At 30.8% G+C, this 19,043-nt stretch overlaps 1 protein-coding gene across 50 annotated transcripts in view; it reads right to left on the bottom strand.

Moving 5' to 3' along the window:
* LOC145246585 (protein MTSS 1-like) overlaps nucleotides 1-19,043 on the bottom strand; it is a 395,811-nt gene that overhangs the window by 46,279 nt on the left and 330,489 nt on the right. For all 50 annotated transcript variants that reach the window (XM_080108226.1, XM_080108203.1, XM_080108204.1 and 47 more), the window contains one exon: nucleotides 16,456-16,625. In XM_080108226.1, coding sequence (XP_079964352.1) covers nucleotides 16,456-16,625 — 170 coding nt within the window. The remainder of the gene's footprint in view (nucleotides 1-16,455; nucleotides 16,626-19,043) is intronic.

The following is a 19,043-nucleotide window of genomic DNA, read 5'->3' as shown; positions in this document are numbered from 1 at the left end:
AATAGGGAGGGGGGAAAAAGGCAAGATGGAATAGGGAGGGGGGAAAAAGGCAAGATGGAATAGGGAGGGGGGAAAAAGGCAAGATGGAATAGGGAGGGGGGAAAAAGGCAAGATGGAATAGGGAGGGGGGAAAAAGGCAAGATGGAATAGGGAGGGGGGAAAAAGGCAAGATGGAATAGGGAGGGGGGAAAAAGGCAAGATGGAATAGGGAGGGGGGAAAAAGGCAAGATGGAATAGGGAGGGGGGAAAAAGGCAAGATGGAATAGGGAGGGGGGAAAAAGGCAAGATGGAATAGGGAGGGGGAAAAGGCAAGATGGAATAGGGTGGGGGGAAAAAGGCAAGATGGAATAGGGAGGGGGGAAAAAGGCAAGATGGAATAGGGAGGGGGGAAAAAGGCAAGATGGAATAGGGAGGGGGAAAAGTAAGATGGAATAGGGAGGGGGGAAAAAGGCAAGATGGAATAGGGAGGGGGGGGGAAAGGCAAGATGGAATAGGAAGGGTAAAGGTGGAGGTAAGAATAAAAGAAAAAGAACAGAAATGAAATAAAAAGAGGAATTGGCATTAGAAGAAAGCAAGAAGTTACAGTGGTGGATAGGTTGGAAAGGGAAAAGTGCTCAATACCAGTCATGCGCTTAAGACATGACCAGCTTGCTGTTTCTCCTGTGTCCGGGAAGGAAGAGTTAACAATATTTTGTCAAAGGGAAGAGAGAGACAGAGAGAAATCATAGGTTTTTTTTGTTTTTTGTCAACCAAATAAAGGTTAACTCCACTAAAGTCAGTGTGCATAAAAATAAAAAATTTTTATTTTAAATTGAGATTTAAGGACAAATACGTTATTTTTTTTTATGGAAGGGAATAAAAAGTGAAAATTTTCATAAAATATTTTTGCTTTAGATAAAAATCCCGCTAAATAATCAAGAGAAATTATACAAGTTGTTTCATACAGTTGTGTCCCTTTCTAAGAACATATGTCAGAGCAACTGGTGATGATATTGAAGTCACAAGAGAAATATGAAATTAAAAACAGAAATCCAATCAAACGGAGGTTTCAAATGTTAAGTTTCATCCTCTAATAGTTCGTCTGATGTAAGTTCTTAGAAAGTAACAAACTTCTGAAACAATATATAACACTTCATATATGGCAGTGGAAGAGATAGGATATTGAAAATTAAAATTGATTTAATGGAAAACTTTAGATTTACTATTTTGCTTCTGAACTATTAACACATTCATAATTTGCATTTATTCATTTTTTTTTGTCAAGTTGGTTTAATTTGAATTTTCCATTGGCTGATATAAATATATATATATATATTAAATACCTTAAAACAATTGTGTTTTTTTACGTTAAAATGAAATTAATTTTAAGCTTTCAGAGATCTAGCTCTATTCTCAAAGTAAAACACTTTTTCTTTGATATTGTCCAAGATGGAATTAAAATTTTTTTAATTATTATTTCACCCCCAAAAATGCACAGTACCACTAAGTTGTAAAGGGTTACTATTTTGGACCAGGTCTGCAGGGATACTATGTAGGGAGTTGTGCAGCAAGAACATTGAATGTAGACAATAGAACAAAATCAAAAAGTATCTTTTAGTTAATTTATGTTTGAATAAGAATATGTGTAGACATATTTTAAAAACATTGTTGTAGGAAGATATTTAAATTCGGAAAACCTTACACTGTGTTATTTTTTGTTAAATCAAATTAATTTCAACTTAGCTCAGCAATATATAAATAAACAATTCAACGTGATAAAGGGACACAACTCTTGTATCCACAATAATATGATGCAACTTCAGAATAATGTATTTCGATTTTATTTTCAATATTAAAAAAAACAGTTTAATGATATTTTATTAATACTTAAATAATTTAATAGTATTACTTCATTTTTAATATGACAACAGATTTTTACTGGATATAAAGAATACGATTTTCAAGGCCTTTCCAAGACATTTTCCATATTTTTAAGGATTTTTCAAGCTTGTGTAAAACTTGTATAATAAGTACAATCTGAATTTAACCATTAAAAAAAAAAATACTAATGTAAATGAAATTGAAGTTGTGAGTAAAGACTGTGTGCCATTTGAAATTTCTATTTGTAAGAAATGCAATTTTTTTTGTTTTTATTTTTGCGTAACTGCATAAAAGGTGAGCCAATGAAAATTAATGTATATTAGGAAGTGTTCTCACTATTGGGTTAATCAATTCAATGAATTTCAGTTTTAAAGAAATGAGTGAGAATTGGCCTGACTGACTTGGTTAGTCTGAATTAAATATTGATTTTATAGGATGAAAGTTTTACTTGCTGTTACATGTATATACACGCACACAGTTCAACATGGTTCACCAACAATTGTTGAGACCATTTCTAAAGAAATGAAATAAAATTTCATAAAATTGAATCACACGTTGTTGTATAACCATTTAAAAATATGCATTTTTTGTTTGTAACTCTTATCAGGATTAGCATTGGTTTAAATAACATTTGCAGGAAGAGAAGCTTTTTCTTCTTGTAATACTAATAAAATGCACATATAAAATAAGGTGTATATAATATCAAAGTTTCCATTAAACCCTCCGAGCTAGAAAATGAAAAGTCAAGATTTTATTTTACTTTGAATAACCAAAGTAAATTTTTTTCATGGACGGTAAATAAAAAAAAAAAAAAGCAGATTTATCCATTTTTACAAAAATATAAGTTTATATGAAGAAATGGAATTTCATTTAGATTTCTGTTGAACAAAAAATAGAATAGTGTCATAATATAATGTCATCAATTATAAACGTTTCGGAAAAAAGGTTATCTGGATTTGTTTTATTTATCTTATTTTGTTTAAACTATTATTGGTTAAAACAAAATGAATTTCAGACATTTTTCAGAACATGTTTCAACTCATTTGCCAGATATTAACGCTGTTCATTTTTATGTTCTTCAATTTGTCATGATGCTCTACTGACCATTAATTTATTTGGTACGGCATCGAATGAAATATCTGGCGATGTTGGTTTAAACGTAAATCAGCATTGTAAGTCTAAGAGCTTGTGTCAAACTGGTGTTTAATTCTAGTTTTACAGAGTTAAACACAAGCGATCACTTGAACCCATGATAGGACACTAGTCTGTCACCAATGAAACTTCCGAGCAAGATTGGTTGCCCAGTCACAGACATTCCTGAATTTACTCAGTTTGATTATTGACAACAAATCTGACTGATTGCTAAAATAAAAATATTCAAAAGTTTTGAAAAGGAAACTTTTCCATGCGGCAAAAAAACTTTTTTTAATGACAAGAAATTTTTTTACTATAATGTTGTAGCAGGCACTAGTGTTGAGACGATTAATCGGAATCAGAAAAATTGAAACTTTTAAGTGTATTGGAATCAGAAAATAAAATAAATGTTAAATGATTTTAAACAACCAGTAAAACTAAAATCTATAGATCATCCACCCCCATCACAAGTGTGTTTTTACGTTTGAGAAAATATATGCACATTTAATATATGTTTTTATGATATTTGCGGGGGGGGGGGATACCAACTTTATATATATATAGAGATCTATAAAGAATCGAAAATTGTATTCGAATCAAGAAAAAAAAATATTAGAATCGTCCCATAACTACTAGGCACCATATAAAATAGATTTGTTTGAAAAGTAATGGACTGCATGTGGTATTGGGCCATTAGTAAAAGAGAAATAAATAGATTATACTTTCATCTAACATAACTTGGAAGTACATAAACAGATTTTGTGTTCAAAACTTGTTTTATTTTTAAAATGTGGTTTATCAATTTAATTTTGATTAAATGACCATTTTTTTTTTAAGTAAAGTCTATTACCGATTCTGAGAGTCTTTTAAGTACAGTGATTATCACCAGTCTTTTAGTGGAATTATCTCTATGACAGACTGCTGCTGCTTATATTCCAGCAAGACTAGTTCCCATTTGCATATCTGGGTGGAATGGTTACATACAGCACCTAGCGTTGCTAAACAACCCTAACCCATCAAAATGTTTATCCGGTTCATCTAAAAGATTTCAGATGCCTAACATTTTTGCCTTCTGTAAACACAGTTTTAAACATGTTTTGTGTAAATAGCCTTAACAAAAATTTATACTTTTTCATTTTAACATCTAGTCAGGATGAGCTTGATGGAAACATGATCTGACAATAATGAAGGATGATATGTTTTAACGAAATAAGATTTTTAACAGGTACATACAACAATGTTGTTATTCGCAATAAACATAAAAACAATAATGTGTATGCAGTATATATATATATATATATATATATATATATATAATGTAGATATTTGCATTTTGAAGGCTTAGCAATAAAATAAACTTAAACCAAGTGTGTTTTTAACACCATAATTATATTAACAGATGAAAGGACCAGATTTAACTCGACACTATCACTTAAGTGATATCACTTAATTTCAAAACATATATAAGGGTGGAAATATTTTCAATAAATTTGTTAATTTTTAGAAAAATAATTTTTGGGACAATTTTAAAATAATTTTTATTTGGAAGTGTGCAAGGTTGGAATAGCATCAGATATTGTGCATGGCCAAACTTATCCCTTTCAGCTGTTGATATAATTGGGTAAATGTTTGCAAAGAAAATAACATTAAATAACTAAAAAAAAAAAAAATCAGAAAAGAAATTACGGGAATTTAGTGTGTGTGCATGTATGTAAAAAATGATCGATAGATTCAAAAATTTATTTACGAAAAAATATGACTAAAAATAATACCTTCAAAACGGTAAGTAGAATTTACAATATTTTAAATTTTATTTTTAAAAACTTAGTTGGGGGATTTGAATGATACCATTGGCCACAAAATTTTATATTGTTGCAAAAATACAAATGTTTTTTTATTTTTAGAAAAATACATTCATTAACTTTTTTGATTTGGTTTAATGTTTGCATTTGTTGCATAACTTCTTTTACCAACAAATATATATTGGAAGGAACGTTAAAATGGTTTAGACATTTGAAATAACTAAAGGTGTCAAAACTGAATGACCATGTACTAGGTTAGATTAATCCAGGTGTTTTTTACTAAAAACATTTTAGTTGAGGAAGAAACAGCTGACTCTTGGGATGAGTAACACGCTAAGGGATAACATCCCAAATTGTGCTGCCACATCCATAAAATAAAGAAACGAAGGCAAACAAGTGAAAATTCTAGATGAGAAATGCAAGAATATGGCATCAATGTGATTCATGTTCTCCTTACCGTCTTTATCCTGTGCCTTAGCCCAAAGAAATTGTTACAAAGCTGATACAGGGAACAGTCTTACTGCTAGGATATAAATCCACTTTTGTTTTATGTTTTTTTTCCTCAACTATTTAAAAGATTAAATTATAATTATTACCCCCCCCGGTTTAATGGAAGTCTGCATATCTAACAGAAAAATTTCCGTTTAGACATAATTTCTTTCGTTAAATAAAAGCTATAAAAAACATAATGAAATATGAAGATTATCTTTCATAGAACTCTTGGAATGAAAAATTTATCTTTGATCTGTTATGAAAAATACAGAATGACCCCCCACCCCAAGGAACTCCCACACACATTTTTTTTTGCTGTTTGTTAATTCATCAATCAACCTCATTTTGCAGAATATGGTAGAATCAATTCCCGCATGTGGAAGCTCCATAAAGAAAAAAAAAAAAATTATATATATATATATATATATATATATATATATATATACACACACACACACACACACATACTATGTCAAATACTACAAGACAGGCTTGTTCAACAAATAGCTGGACACTTATACATCAGTTGAAATGCTAAACATTTCTTTTTAAGTCAAGCATTTGGAAATGGGTGAACCTCTTTGAGAACTATGGGGTCAGTAGACTTACTGCAGCTGCAATGAGAATTGTCCATGTCATTCAAGATGCTCCAAAAATGTACAGCTGATCGATAGCATCAGAGGTAGTTCAACAGTTTGAAACATTGTGTACAAGAATAGGCTGAAGACTCTGTACCCATCGTCGCTTGTAAAGTTTAAGTTACAGCAAGATGGAGTAAGCTCTCACATCTTTAATCTGTCCTAGAATTGGTTGAAAGAGATGCTGTGTGATCAATGTCAACACTGATTTTAAATGAGCACAACTCAGCCCATATCAATTCCTGCATATTGATACAGAGTTAAGGAAACTGAGCAGGGATGGAATCTTTTGCAGAAAATTAATGAACCTCATTGGAAGCTTAGATCCATATTTTGGAGTATGTGAGGAAAGATGATCTTTTCAAACCAATGCATTCCAAATGAAAATTTTATGTACTTACATGTCATATTGTAATTAGTATAAATTCCAAAAATACAAAAAAAGATTTGATAGATGTGCTAGATGTGTTTTTTAACAAAAAATAATCTACAATTCCATTCTGAGATTTTTTCTTTAAAAATGATGAACTCTTGATTAAAGTCGAGGGTTACCTCCATTGTTTGTCAAGCTGAATTAGCTACACAATTCTTCCATATTAAAAGTATAGATAAAACTTGATAATCCCATAAATTTTATTTTTATTTGTAATTATTTTTCTATTTGGTCATTTTTTCATAATTTTTGGAATTTATACTAATTTCTACATGACACAATGTTTTCACCTTAAATGTGTTGGTTTAAAAGATCACCAATCTACACAAGCACTGGAAGTTACTCTGAAAAGAACAGTCTTCTTCCATTCATGAAGAACCATGAATACTAAAAGCTATATATCATGCAGAGAATGAAATTTTATTTCATATACAGAAGAAAAATCTGTAAGCGTTGAGATTTTTTTTTTTTAAACTAGAAGCGAAAATCTATGATCACTGCATGAATCAGCCACATTATGCTTAAAAACAAGACTTAAGAAAGCGTTCTATAAAATAATGATAAACTATGGAAAGAAACTAATATTCTAAGTATTAAATTTGAAGAGTGGATTCAAGAGAAGATAACTCTGTAAAAACAGGCAGAAGGTAAATATGCTGACTAATTTTATTAAACATTTTTAAATAAAACCTATCATTCTAATACTTGACATTTTTTTTTTAAGTCTTTTTTTTTTTTTTTTTAAATATTTTAACAGATTTATTCTACAACCTTCTTCAGACAAAAAGAAATGATTTTTTTTCTTTTACATCATATTAAAAATAAAACAAAATGTATTGGAAAATATTCAATACACACAAGTTGCTGGAGGGGGTGGTGTACATTGTGGTGCTAGTGTTGCACTAGCAGTGTCAGAAATTTCGTGAAAATAGTGAATAATTCCACCCCATCTTTCCAAGCTTATAACTCCTCGAAAAATGTAATTCAAGCCCTAATTTGTTTTTCAATTAAAGGAGCAAGGACCAAGGTTTTATTAAAAAAACAAAACAAAACAAAACAATGTGTTTTTTTTTTTTTTAAAAGGTTTTAAACTTCGGACTTTACAGGTAAATTTCTAAAAAAGCGATTTTTTTTTTGTTTTAAATTTGAATATATTATTTATTGACCTTTTCTCTTCAATTTGTGATATATAAAACTCCACGACATAAATTAATTATTTACTTTTTAATAGACATTTCAAAATGAGAGGCGTGAATTATTCGACCCCCTATCTTTCTAAGCTTATAACTCCTCGAAAAATGTAATTCAAGCCCTAATTTTTTTTTCAATTAAAGGAGCAAGGACCAAGGTTTTATTAAAAAAAAAAAAAAAGACAAAAAGAAACAATGTGTTCTTATAAAATAAGGTTTTAAACTTCGGACTTTACAGGTAAATTTCTAAAAAAGCGATTTTTTTTTTTTTGTTTTAAATTTGAATATATTATTTATTGACCTTTTCTCTTCAATTTGTGATATATAAAACTCCACGACATAAATTAATTATTTACTTTTTAAGAGAAAGTTGAAAATGGGTGACACTTGGGGGGGGGCGTGAATTTAAAAAAAAAACGTTTGTCTAAAATATTATATTCGGTTTATTGGAAAGAACATAAAATTTCACATTGACCCTGAAAATATCGTAAAAATAGAATCAATAGAAAAATTTTGATAGATTTTTAAAATTTAAAAATTGAAAAATATTGAGTTTAAAAATTGAAAAATATTGAGTTCGGAAATTTCATTACTGTTTTAAAAAAAAAAAAAAAATATTTTTATTACTTTTAAAACAACTGTAATAGTTTATTTTGGAAGTATAATCCATAAAGAAAATAAATAACCCACTTTTAACTGAGAAATTACGAGATTTTTATATTGTATTCGCAGTTTCGTGTTAGGGGTGTCAAAAATTCCTACAAAAATTCTGATACTGCTAGTGTTGCACCTTAGTTGGATTGAGCTGAGCTGGCTTCTTCATTAATCCCATACCTCTTCCTGAACCATGGCAGCACATGCACGCATGGTGGACCTAAGCAAAATCAAAATCATACAAAATGGGACCAGGGACCAGAACCAATTCTTCCTAGATGGCTGTTGGCTAAGCCCTCAAATATCTACTGATACATTTGTGTTATCCAGACAGAGAGGTAGGGAAGATTATGCTGCAAATTATCTCTCTGGGAGATGAGTTACATGCCTAAACTATCAAAAATGCAAGTCAGCAGACGCAACCTGAAGACATATGTTAAGGATGTTCGGACCTGTGCGTGTGGCGTGAGAATAATGACCAACTTGTCAACTTTGGTCTTGTCTTAAGATCACAAGGGGCACAAATGTCTGGATTTGTCGGGCACTTGTTTGCCGATCCTTCTCTACAACTGTGAGACATAGCTGAGGAGTTGCAGATCTCAAAAAAGTCGATATCAAACCTAGCACTGGTTCATATATCTATGGTGTTTGCTGTTGGTCCTGGGACTGGTTGTACATTATTATCTTAACTGCTGTGGACCATCGTACATGATTTGCGTTCATCCGGGTTGTAGAAGGTTCTCCGAGAAGAGCTGGCTCAACCCATTCTGAGTAAACATCACCTCAAATCAACTTTGATACTATAAACCATTCTTTTTCAAGTTTAGCTAAGACATTCTTCCATCTATAGTCATTAGGGTTTAAAGCACATACGTGCGTGTGTATAGCAGGAGAGAATCACAAAATAAACCTTGGTCAATCTTCGTTTAAATCTAGCACTGGATCTACAATAATTAAGCAAAGATTTTGGTTTTTAAATATCTAAGGATTTTTTTTATAGCTGAAAATGTTTTTATATATTTTTTAGATATAAGGAATTCTTATGTCCTCATAATTTTAGTTATTGCACTCACCATTCTCATGGAATCTTGTTAATTATCAATATCATAATAATGATGATATTTATAAATAAGCAACAGAACTCCCTGCACATGACTAACAAAATAACAGAAAGTTGTTCCATTAATAAGAAAAAAAAAAAAAAAATTTAGTACTTATGATAGTATGTGGAACCCAACAAAAGACAAAAGATTTCATTGTTGATCTTGTCTAATGAAAGGTCTGCTGCCTAGATATACTTTAATTGATATTATATGTGTGCATGTGCAAACTATATGCATATTCTATAATACATACATACTAGACTTGTAAGGAAATATATGGGAGGTAAATAAAAAGAAAAAGTTTTTAGTAAAAGTAGTTTTGGGTCATAGTAAGAATTGAAAATCAATGATCCAAATAAACAGATCAAAATCAGTGCAGAATCAATAGTTCAAACCAAAATCGTCACATGAGCAGCAGTAGTAGTAGTAGTAGTAGTAGTAGTAGTAGTAATCATAACAGAATTATGGACACATGCAAAGACGAGTTAATTGTCTGGTTCATTTTTACAGCAGAGAAACAGTAAAAATAATTTTTTAAAAATTAATCATTTTTTTTTTTTTTTAGAATAAAAAAGAAAAATATATACTTTAATTTAAAACTTTCATTTAAACTAAAACTTACTTGTAATCAAAATTTCCATACTGAACTCAAATTTTACACATCCATAAATTGAACACAGACACTGCAATTTTTTTTTTTTTTTAAATGTAAATAAATGATTAAAATTTCATGTTGGTGTCAAATTCATGATTTGAAAATGATTTGGAAACCTTAAAACCGGCAAGCATTAAATAATTTCTACCCTGAATCAAAGTTTATGAAAATGAAGGATTATAATTTTTTATTCACAAACTAAGAAAAAGCATTAATTTTTTACTGCTCATCCATTGTAAAATTGAACCAATCGTTTTATCTAAAGACTTGGAAGGCTGAAAGAGAAGTATCATTGGAGGCAAGAAAAAGCAGTAGAAAGATTTGCTGCAAGAAGATGTAAGAATTAGCCATTAAAGAATTTGCCATTTTAGGTGGAGAACATTAAAGTAAAAGAATTTTTCTTTTTTTTATGAATTCTCCAGTTTTATCTTTCATATCACAACTACTTCCAATTTTTTTTTTTTTTTTTTTTTTTTACATTATTACTTAATTAAATAGGATAGCATAATTGTTGAGTTTCAGGGAACTTATACTTCCTAACAAAGATATTTGAAAGATGAAATTTGTCAAATTCTCATTTGAATATCCTTATAGTCATTATGCGGGCTATCACAGCAGCATATTCTTTTCATTGTTTTGACTCTTGAGTATATATCCAACACAGTTAATCAACCGAGAACCACATCACTTTATATAAAAGCATATAAGATATCAACGGATACACACTCGAGAGTCAAAACAATGAAAAGAATATGCTGTTGTTCCAGCCCTAGTCATTACGCAGAGTGTAGTACCGTGAATAAATCTTCATTGTCATGGAAAGCTACATAAACAAGTTAGAAGTTGAGAAAGGGAAGGAAAGTGGGGGGGGGGAGTTTGTTACTGGTAAAGCCAGAAACCAAAAATTGTAAACCAAAACATTTTTTTAATAATAAAAATAAAATTAAAAAAAATCATATAAAATGTTTGAATAAATTGGGAAGGAGGGAAGGAAATAATTTCTATACTTCAGCCTTATGAATGTCAATTGTTTTGATGCATCATCTGTGAGAGACTGGGTTTGTCAGTATATCTGTCATGTTTCAATTTGAAAAAAAAATAAAAATAAAAAAATTTTTATATTGCTAAATTTCAAGATTAACTGCATTGATCTTATTTGAGATTGGTCTAAACATTCAGAATCAGAAACACTGTTGATTGATCTATGATCTTTGACATATTAGAAGTTGTTTGAGAAGGGTGAAAGCATGAAATGGCTGTTGAGATCGTACAAATGTATACGTATATATGTATATTACACTAGCCGGCAGTACACTTAAACATAATATTTTTATTTTTGCAGATAGCGTATGTATTATTATAGAATCAATCCTCTATTGATTATTACATATTCCGAGGAATAATTTGATCGGTGGACTAATTTGCAAAAATAAAAAATAATGATATTGTCGGTCATCAAATTCTGTTTGTGTTTGTTTACAATATCATGTCAGCTTATATTGAATGAATGCCCTGGAAAAGTCACTTCTGATTAATGTTTACTTTTAAAATATGCAAATGAAGAAATAGGCCTTGTGTCATATCTTGACCAAGAGTGGAGGAAAGTAAATATGTGATACTCTGAAATAGTAAAAAAAAAAAAGAAATAGCTAATGTGTACAATTAATTGAACAGAAGTTGCCGTTTTTACTGATAGGTACGTGGAGTCTCTTTCTACTTGCGTCCCCAAGAGGGTAGAGAGAGACCCAAAGTTGTTTTTTAATGTGGACCCCCCCGCCCCCAAAGCAGTGCTCTGGATTGAAACAAAAATAAAAATTGGCTCAGCTAGAAGGATTTTTCATTCACTGACTGCAGAATAGATGAAGTGTAGTGTCAGAACAGATGCTACACTTTAATTCTAGCTGAAAGGCCAGGAAAAAGTAATTGTGTCACCTCTTATGAGAAAGAGAGGATTAATAAATTTGCCAAAGTTTTAAGTTTTCCTAAAAGCAATGCCATTTCTTTTTAGTTTTAGTCTTTGGTATAATTTAGTGCTTAAATGATCGCAATAGATCCAACTCTGAACCTGACATGGTTGACTCCATAGTTAAAAATGGTTTCTGTGAATCGAATCATGCACTTCACATACCAATAAAGTCTGTTGGCATTGAAAATTATAGAATCTGAAGTTTTGTAGTGAATGGGTGGAAGACTTCTTGATAATGATGCTTCAACCCATTCCAAACTATATGAAGCCCTCCCTTTTGGCAGATTGTATATTTACTGAAAACTATAAATCTGTCTAAAGTAGACGAACATGAAAAAAAAAAAAAATGGCAACGAGCATTTTATAGCAAAAATACTGAAGCTAAGCTGAAGCAAGCAAGAATTTGAACAGAATTATTTTTTTTTTTTATTTCTAAAACTAAATTACAATCTCTCTATTTTGCAGTAGAATCTAAAGAGAATGACTACAAGAAAGAAAGTAAAGAGAAGCGTTTCTACTGTTCAAAAGAGAAGGGGGAACAAATTTCACTTAAAACAAAGTCTTCATAATTATTAAGATAATAAGGACTGATTATTCCTATTAGTCAGACTACTATTCTCATCCTTGACGGATTTCTCACTGTTTCAGCTGATGTAATCTTGTCAAACTCTGGAAGTTTTGTCAAAAATTACTCGATACTTCTATCCAGTCACGACTGACAGAATGAATACAATTAAACCCCTGTGGATTAAATAAAGAGTTTAGTTCCAAATGTCCAGTTTCCATATTATTTGGATTATTCAGATCACTATTCTCATCTTGAGTGTTATTTTCACGTTTCGGCAGATGTAACCTACAGCCTTTTTCATGTGTATCTTGTCGATCTAAGGAATCTTTCTGCTGCACTCTGGTAAAATTCAATTGTTAGTTATACTCTTTTGGAGGTTGAAAGTTAAATCCTCAGTGCAGGCAATACTCAAAATACAATTATGAATTACAACTTCTATCGAGTCATGACTGATGGAATAGAAATGGAAACGGTACTAACTATGCAGGTTTAACCGGCTTCCTCCAAAGGAGCAAGTTCCATAGGAATATGAAATTCACAAGAGGTCCCCAGATGCATGTCTATCCTTGTTAGGGGAGATGATGATGTTAGATTTTTGCAACTCTTGCAGGGAGGTGTCAATGTCCTCCTTCATACAGTGCCTGGAATTCCCAAATGGTTCACCCATTTTAGTAATTACCAGGCTCAACGTTGCTTAACTTCGGTGATCTGACAGGAAATTGAAATGAATGGCTCCCTTTCTGGTACTGACCAGGCTCAACATTGCTTAACTTCAGTGATCTAACAAGAACCTGTGTGTCAACGTGATTAAGTTGATGGAGTGAGAACATTACCCCCATGGATTAAATAAAAGGTTCAGTTAAAAATTCTGTGCAGATTCCGCAGTTTGGCAAGATACACCTGAAGATGGTTGGCGGTTGCACTGACCAAAACATTGTGAAAGTAACACGCAAGATGAGAACAGTAGTTTGAAGAATACAAATTATTAATCCTCATCTAAAAGATTCAGAAACATGGTATCGATTTTGCTAATCATGCTATCATTTTGAAGGAAGCGAATGTGCTTAAAAGGTATTAACTTGTTCAAAAAGTAATGATTCCCTTTATTTTTAGTTATTGGCAACAGTGAACAAATAGAACCATTTGCATCATATCGCAGTGTTTCACGTCGAGCAGATTTTTGTTTTCTTTTAATGTTTCTGAGATGTTATGATTCCCTTTTCTTCACAAGTGATATTTATTAGCCAGAGAAATATCAGATAATAAAACAGAAAACTTTCTTTACGTGTTCAAAACTAGGCAAGAATGCTTCCGAAACTGCATGAGGCATTAATCAAGCATTTGGACATAGATCTGTTCTTATTTGCGGAGTACAGAATTGGTTTAACAACGGGATTCATTTTAATGATTTGGGTTGATTAAGCTAGCTATCACCTGCTTTAAGATTTTTTGAAGGCTTTCCTAGTGCCCCCTGAAGATTGAACCTTCTTTATGATCTACGGACTCACCCTCAAACCTATGGTTCGAATTCTTGTAATGCAGAGCCAACCCTCTTTTCCTTAGGAGAGAAAAAGAAGCATGTTTTCAACACCCGAAGAAGGTCGCAGGTTGCAGCGACCGAAACGTTGTGCTAATAACACTCAAGATGAGAATAATAACATGATTAATCAACATAACACAAGCATTCACATCTCATCTAAAAAATTTAGAATAACTATCACCTGTCTTGATTTTATTTTTAAACTTTCACTTTAAATTTACTATTATCGTATATTGTAGCTAAGCTTAAAAAAAAAATGGCAACAACAACCATATATAGATATGCATAAAAATATTTTTTTTTTGCTTGGTTTGATGAATAAATAGGAAACGATGTTCATGAAAATTGATCTCATAAATTTACTAATCAGCTAATTTTTCTTCTGATCTCAATTTAGACTAGTTAATATAACGTTTTTGGATAACCAAGGCATGCATTTTGTCTTGTGTTTTCAAATGACCTTTGGGAGGTGTCTCTACATCAAATCACTGGATGTTTATACTTCCAGCCAGGTGGGTGTCCATCTCAATCAGCTGGATGTTATTTCTTCTAGTTAGGTATTATATTCATTACCCAGACTAGCTATTCAACACTAACAAGTGTAAAAATTAGTGTTACAGATATGACAGGTATAGAAAAAGAAAAAAAAAAAGATGCCATCACCTGCATCAGTAACCGAATACAACCAATATTATTACTCATCAATAAAAATATCTTATTCTATAAAAATTAAGTATATATTTAAATCATTAATATATATATATATATATATATATATATATATATATATATATATATATATATTATGGCAGTGTAGCTTAGTACATCCACTGAAACAACATGTGTCTACCAAAAAATGCTCAATGAGTTAACAGAGTAGATATATTAAATTTATTTATACAAACATTGATGGTTACATATGTGCATACATGTTTCTGCAGTCACCCGTTATTGGGGAGACTATGTCTTCAGGCCAAGAATTTGAGAGGCCAAGAGTTGAGTTTTTGAGGGAAATTCTTGGCCTGAAGATGTAGTCTCCCCAATAACTGGTGACTGCAGAAACCTGTATGCACATATGTAGCCATCAATGCTTGTATAAATAAATTTAATATATATATATATATATATATATATATATATATATATATATAAAAAAGGGAATTCAAAGTATTGGGTGCTACCCAGAAATTTTGCTAATTTTAAAGGTGAAACAAAGAAAAAAAAAAATGTAAACGAGATGCATTATTTTCGGCTGGAATGATCAAAATTCCTTAAAAAATTTATAAAGTGTCAGATTATATTTTTAACACTTTATGACCTGAATTATGATGTAGATGATTAAAACATATTCAATTTTAGATGGCGGCATATTGAATGTAAGCAATGGACAATTGTAATATAGAGGTACCTGGCATCTACCTAGATACTGGATTAATATGTACAAGGTGTGTTTGAATAAATTCACACTTTATTTATGTCATTATGTTCATTTATTTACAACTGAACGAATTAGCTGAACCAGGTCATAAAGGATTAAATCGCTTTTAGGGGGTCCACAAGCAAAATAACCTTGGAAAACTTTGGTTTCAAGGATTGAAATGAAGCAAGTTATAATAATTATTATTATTTCAGGTGGATGCTGGCTAGGCAATATTTAAAGTCATCTTTCTCAAGTGGTATCGGCAATTATATATATTCCTGCAAATAAGCAAAGAGATCAATGGGAGTTGGTCTTCTGGACATCTCATAGTCGGTTTGGTTTTCTGGGGTCTGCCAGTCAGTTGGACGTTTGTCTCTTACAGAGAGATAGGCTCTTGTAATCTAAGCTGTTAGTATTCTGTTTTGATTTGATCAAGCAAAGATTTCTCAGTTAAAAAAAACTATGGGAGTAAATTTTTACATTTTTGTTTTTGGATTTGATTGGTTTTATAGAAAACAATGAACATTAGAATTAGTCCGATAGAAGGGTCACATAAACCTAAATAGTTTTTTTTTTTTTTTTTTTTCAAAATGCATTTTAATCTGATATATATATATATATAAAAAATATTATCTGTAAAATAAATATAAGGAAACAAGACAAAAATATAACTGAATGAAAATAATTGAAGTAGAGTTAGAAAAAAAAAATCTATGGAGATTCAGTAAAAATACTAAGTTAAAATATGGAAAAAATTATGGAAGGAGCAAAAAAAAAATTTAATGTAAAATCATCTTTTGAAAATTTTCTTTTTAAATAATAAAAATTACTTTGTTTTTATTATTTAAAAACAAAATTATATTCAACATTAAAAATAACCCAAACATTTTTTGTAAAAAAGGTATTTAAGGGGTGAAAAAGATGGAATTCTGACTGAAAGATCAAGATTATTAGAAGGTAAAACATAAGTGGACAGTAATTGAAGGAAGGTGTGGAGCACCTGAGATTTTTGTTCTTTCGTTTCCTTGACCGGTTCACTAGGCGACTGCGTCTGTGACTTGCTCATCAGTTTGGAGTCGCGTTCTTCTCGTCTCTGCTCTTGTTTGCGGTGCTTCTCGGCGGCCATGTGTGCCAGATCAGTCATATTCACATACGTCGGTTGTTGACCCCCTAAAAAAAGAAAAAAAGGAGAGGGAAGAGGAATACTTTAGCTTGGATTATAAACAAATGGAAAGAGCAAACCGACAAAACAAGTGGACCAAAATCCTGGGCACTTGTGTAAGTGATCTTTTTAACCAACGCATTTCAGGTGAAAACATGTGTCATGTCAAAAATTGTATAAATTACAAAAAATTACAGGTGAAACAAAAAAAAAACAAAAACAATACAAACAAAGAAGCAAAGATAATGAGAGAAAAAATATTTAACACAAGAATGATTGCTCAAAAAGAGCCACAGAAAGTATCCCTACAAATCTTTATTAAGGAATATTTTGTGTTATGGTTTTTTAAAACGTACATAAGATTTCCGTAAAAAATATCGTAGTTACGAAGTTTAAAACATCCTTTAGTCCTCAAATCCCATAAGCTATATTTCTGACATAGGGGGAAGAATTGCTGTTTTGGTTGAAATATCCATATTACACATATCGTTGATTAGTTTTTGACCTTAAAGTAGTATTTATTTTTAGCTTCTTACATCAAATGACTTCATGCCTTGTCTGGAGCGATTTTCATGTACAGGTCATTGTTAACTTACGACTGACCGACTTTATGACCATCCTCCACTCTATAACAGAGAGCAACATGTATTTGTATGTTTGTATACAGTCGATCCATCACACAAAAATGAGTAAAAAAAAAAAAAAAATAAAGTACAGACGAATTCATTTCAAATAATTCAAGTTGAGAAATGGCAACTATTTTACCGATTTATACATTTTTTTTTGTGAAACTTTATTTCCTCTCATATATTTTCTTTTATAAAATCAAACTTCAGATTTTGATGTTCCTATTTACTTGCCTCCCCACGAGGGCAAAGTTAGCCACTGTCGGTTTTTAATGTGGGGAAATCCAGCATCCACCCCCAAGGGCACTCTGAATATGAACAAAAATAACAATTGCCTCAGTCTAGAAGAATTTCTCCTCCACTGACAGAGGACAGAAAAGGCGCAGTGTACTATCAGGACAGATACTACACTTCGTTCCTAGCCAAAAGGCCAAGAAATGATGTTATTGTATATTACTATGAACACTAGTTATATGCACTTAAAATGTACTGTTTGTATACACCAATCGTAATAGATTAAAAAGTCTTTCTCATTAATAAAGTTTATTTTTATATAAATTTTGAAAAAGTCCAAGCTCAATCAAAGCCTTTTTATTGGGTTCCAATAATCTTCGTAACTGAGAAGGACCGGCAGAGTGTGTCGGTTACATGAACCATGTCGAAAATGATTTTTTTAAATAGGTTTTTTTAAGGTAAACATCTGAAGAGTATGTGACTAAATGTGCAGCAATAACAATTTTGCAGACTTATTAATCACAATATGAAACAATATTGTAATGGATAACTTTTGAAAAGTAATAACCGAGAAAACTTGATCTTTCAAACTTGGAGAATTATTATAATATATATATATATATATATATATATATATATCCTTTTCAGATTAAATATGTTTTTAACTCTTTTTACAAGTGTTTTTTAACATGTTTTTATTAACTATTTGCTCATATATATATATATATATATATATATATATATATATATATATATGAGAGAGATAGAGGTATATAAATCATAAAACTGTATAGAATTTATTTAAACTTGGATAAGTTTGAGGAACAGAAGCTCCATATTTGTTCATATTGATAAAATAGAGCTTAATATATAAACCTCCAGAGATTTAAAATGGTATTTAAATCAAGTTTACAAACTAAAAATTCCTGTGAATCATTCATTATATTTAATATTTTCCATAGGCAAAAAACCAATGAAGTTTTAACAAGGTTAATACAAGAGTGCTCAATACCAAAGTAGGACAAGATATACTTTTTATTTGTTTTACATAAGCATTAATATGTTGCTACACATTCATGAGTATCTTTCGGTCAGCTGGTTATTAGTAACTAGCTGACCGAAACATGCTCATGAATGTGTACTGACATATTAATGCTTATGTAAAAACAAATAAGTATATATAATGTTGTGTACTTTTTCCCCTTTCTGCAATGGTTCGAAAAACAATTGAAGCTACTGAAGAAAAATGGCTGCAGTGTCTTTGAAGTCTCAACAAAAACTTGAAAATAAGAAATAAACTAAAATGGTGGTAGAAACCCACCCAATAAATGTCATGGTAACATTTATTGGATGGGTTTTGTTTTATTTCTTATTTTGAAGTCATTGTCAATACTTCAAAGATGTAAAGAGATCTCACGCCCATTTTTTCTTGTTTTTAATATTGTTTTTCAAACAGATTAAACATTTTACATTAAATAAAAACACTAAAAACTTATCCAGTTTGGTCGAAAAGTAACTTATCTTGCCTTTGGTAACATTTATTTGTTTATTGATAATTTTTTTGTA

Source organism: Euprymna scolopes, chromosome 24 (genome assembly GCF_053919585.1).
Source record: "Euprymna scolopes isolate OS-2025 chromosome 24, ASM5391958v1, whole genome shotgun sequence".
NCBI classification, from domain to species: domain Eukaryota; kingdom Metazoa; phylum Mollusca; class Cephalopoda; order Sepiida; family Sepiolidae; genus Euprymna; species Euprymna scolopes.
The sequence above is the reverse complement of the archived record's forward strand: the minus strand, read 5'-3'. Positions and strand labels throughout refer to the sequence as shown.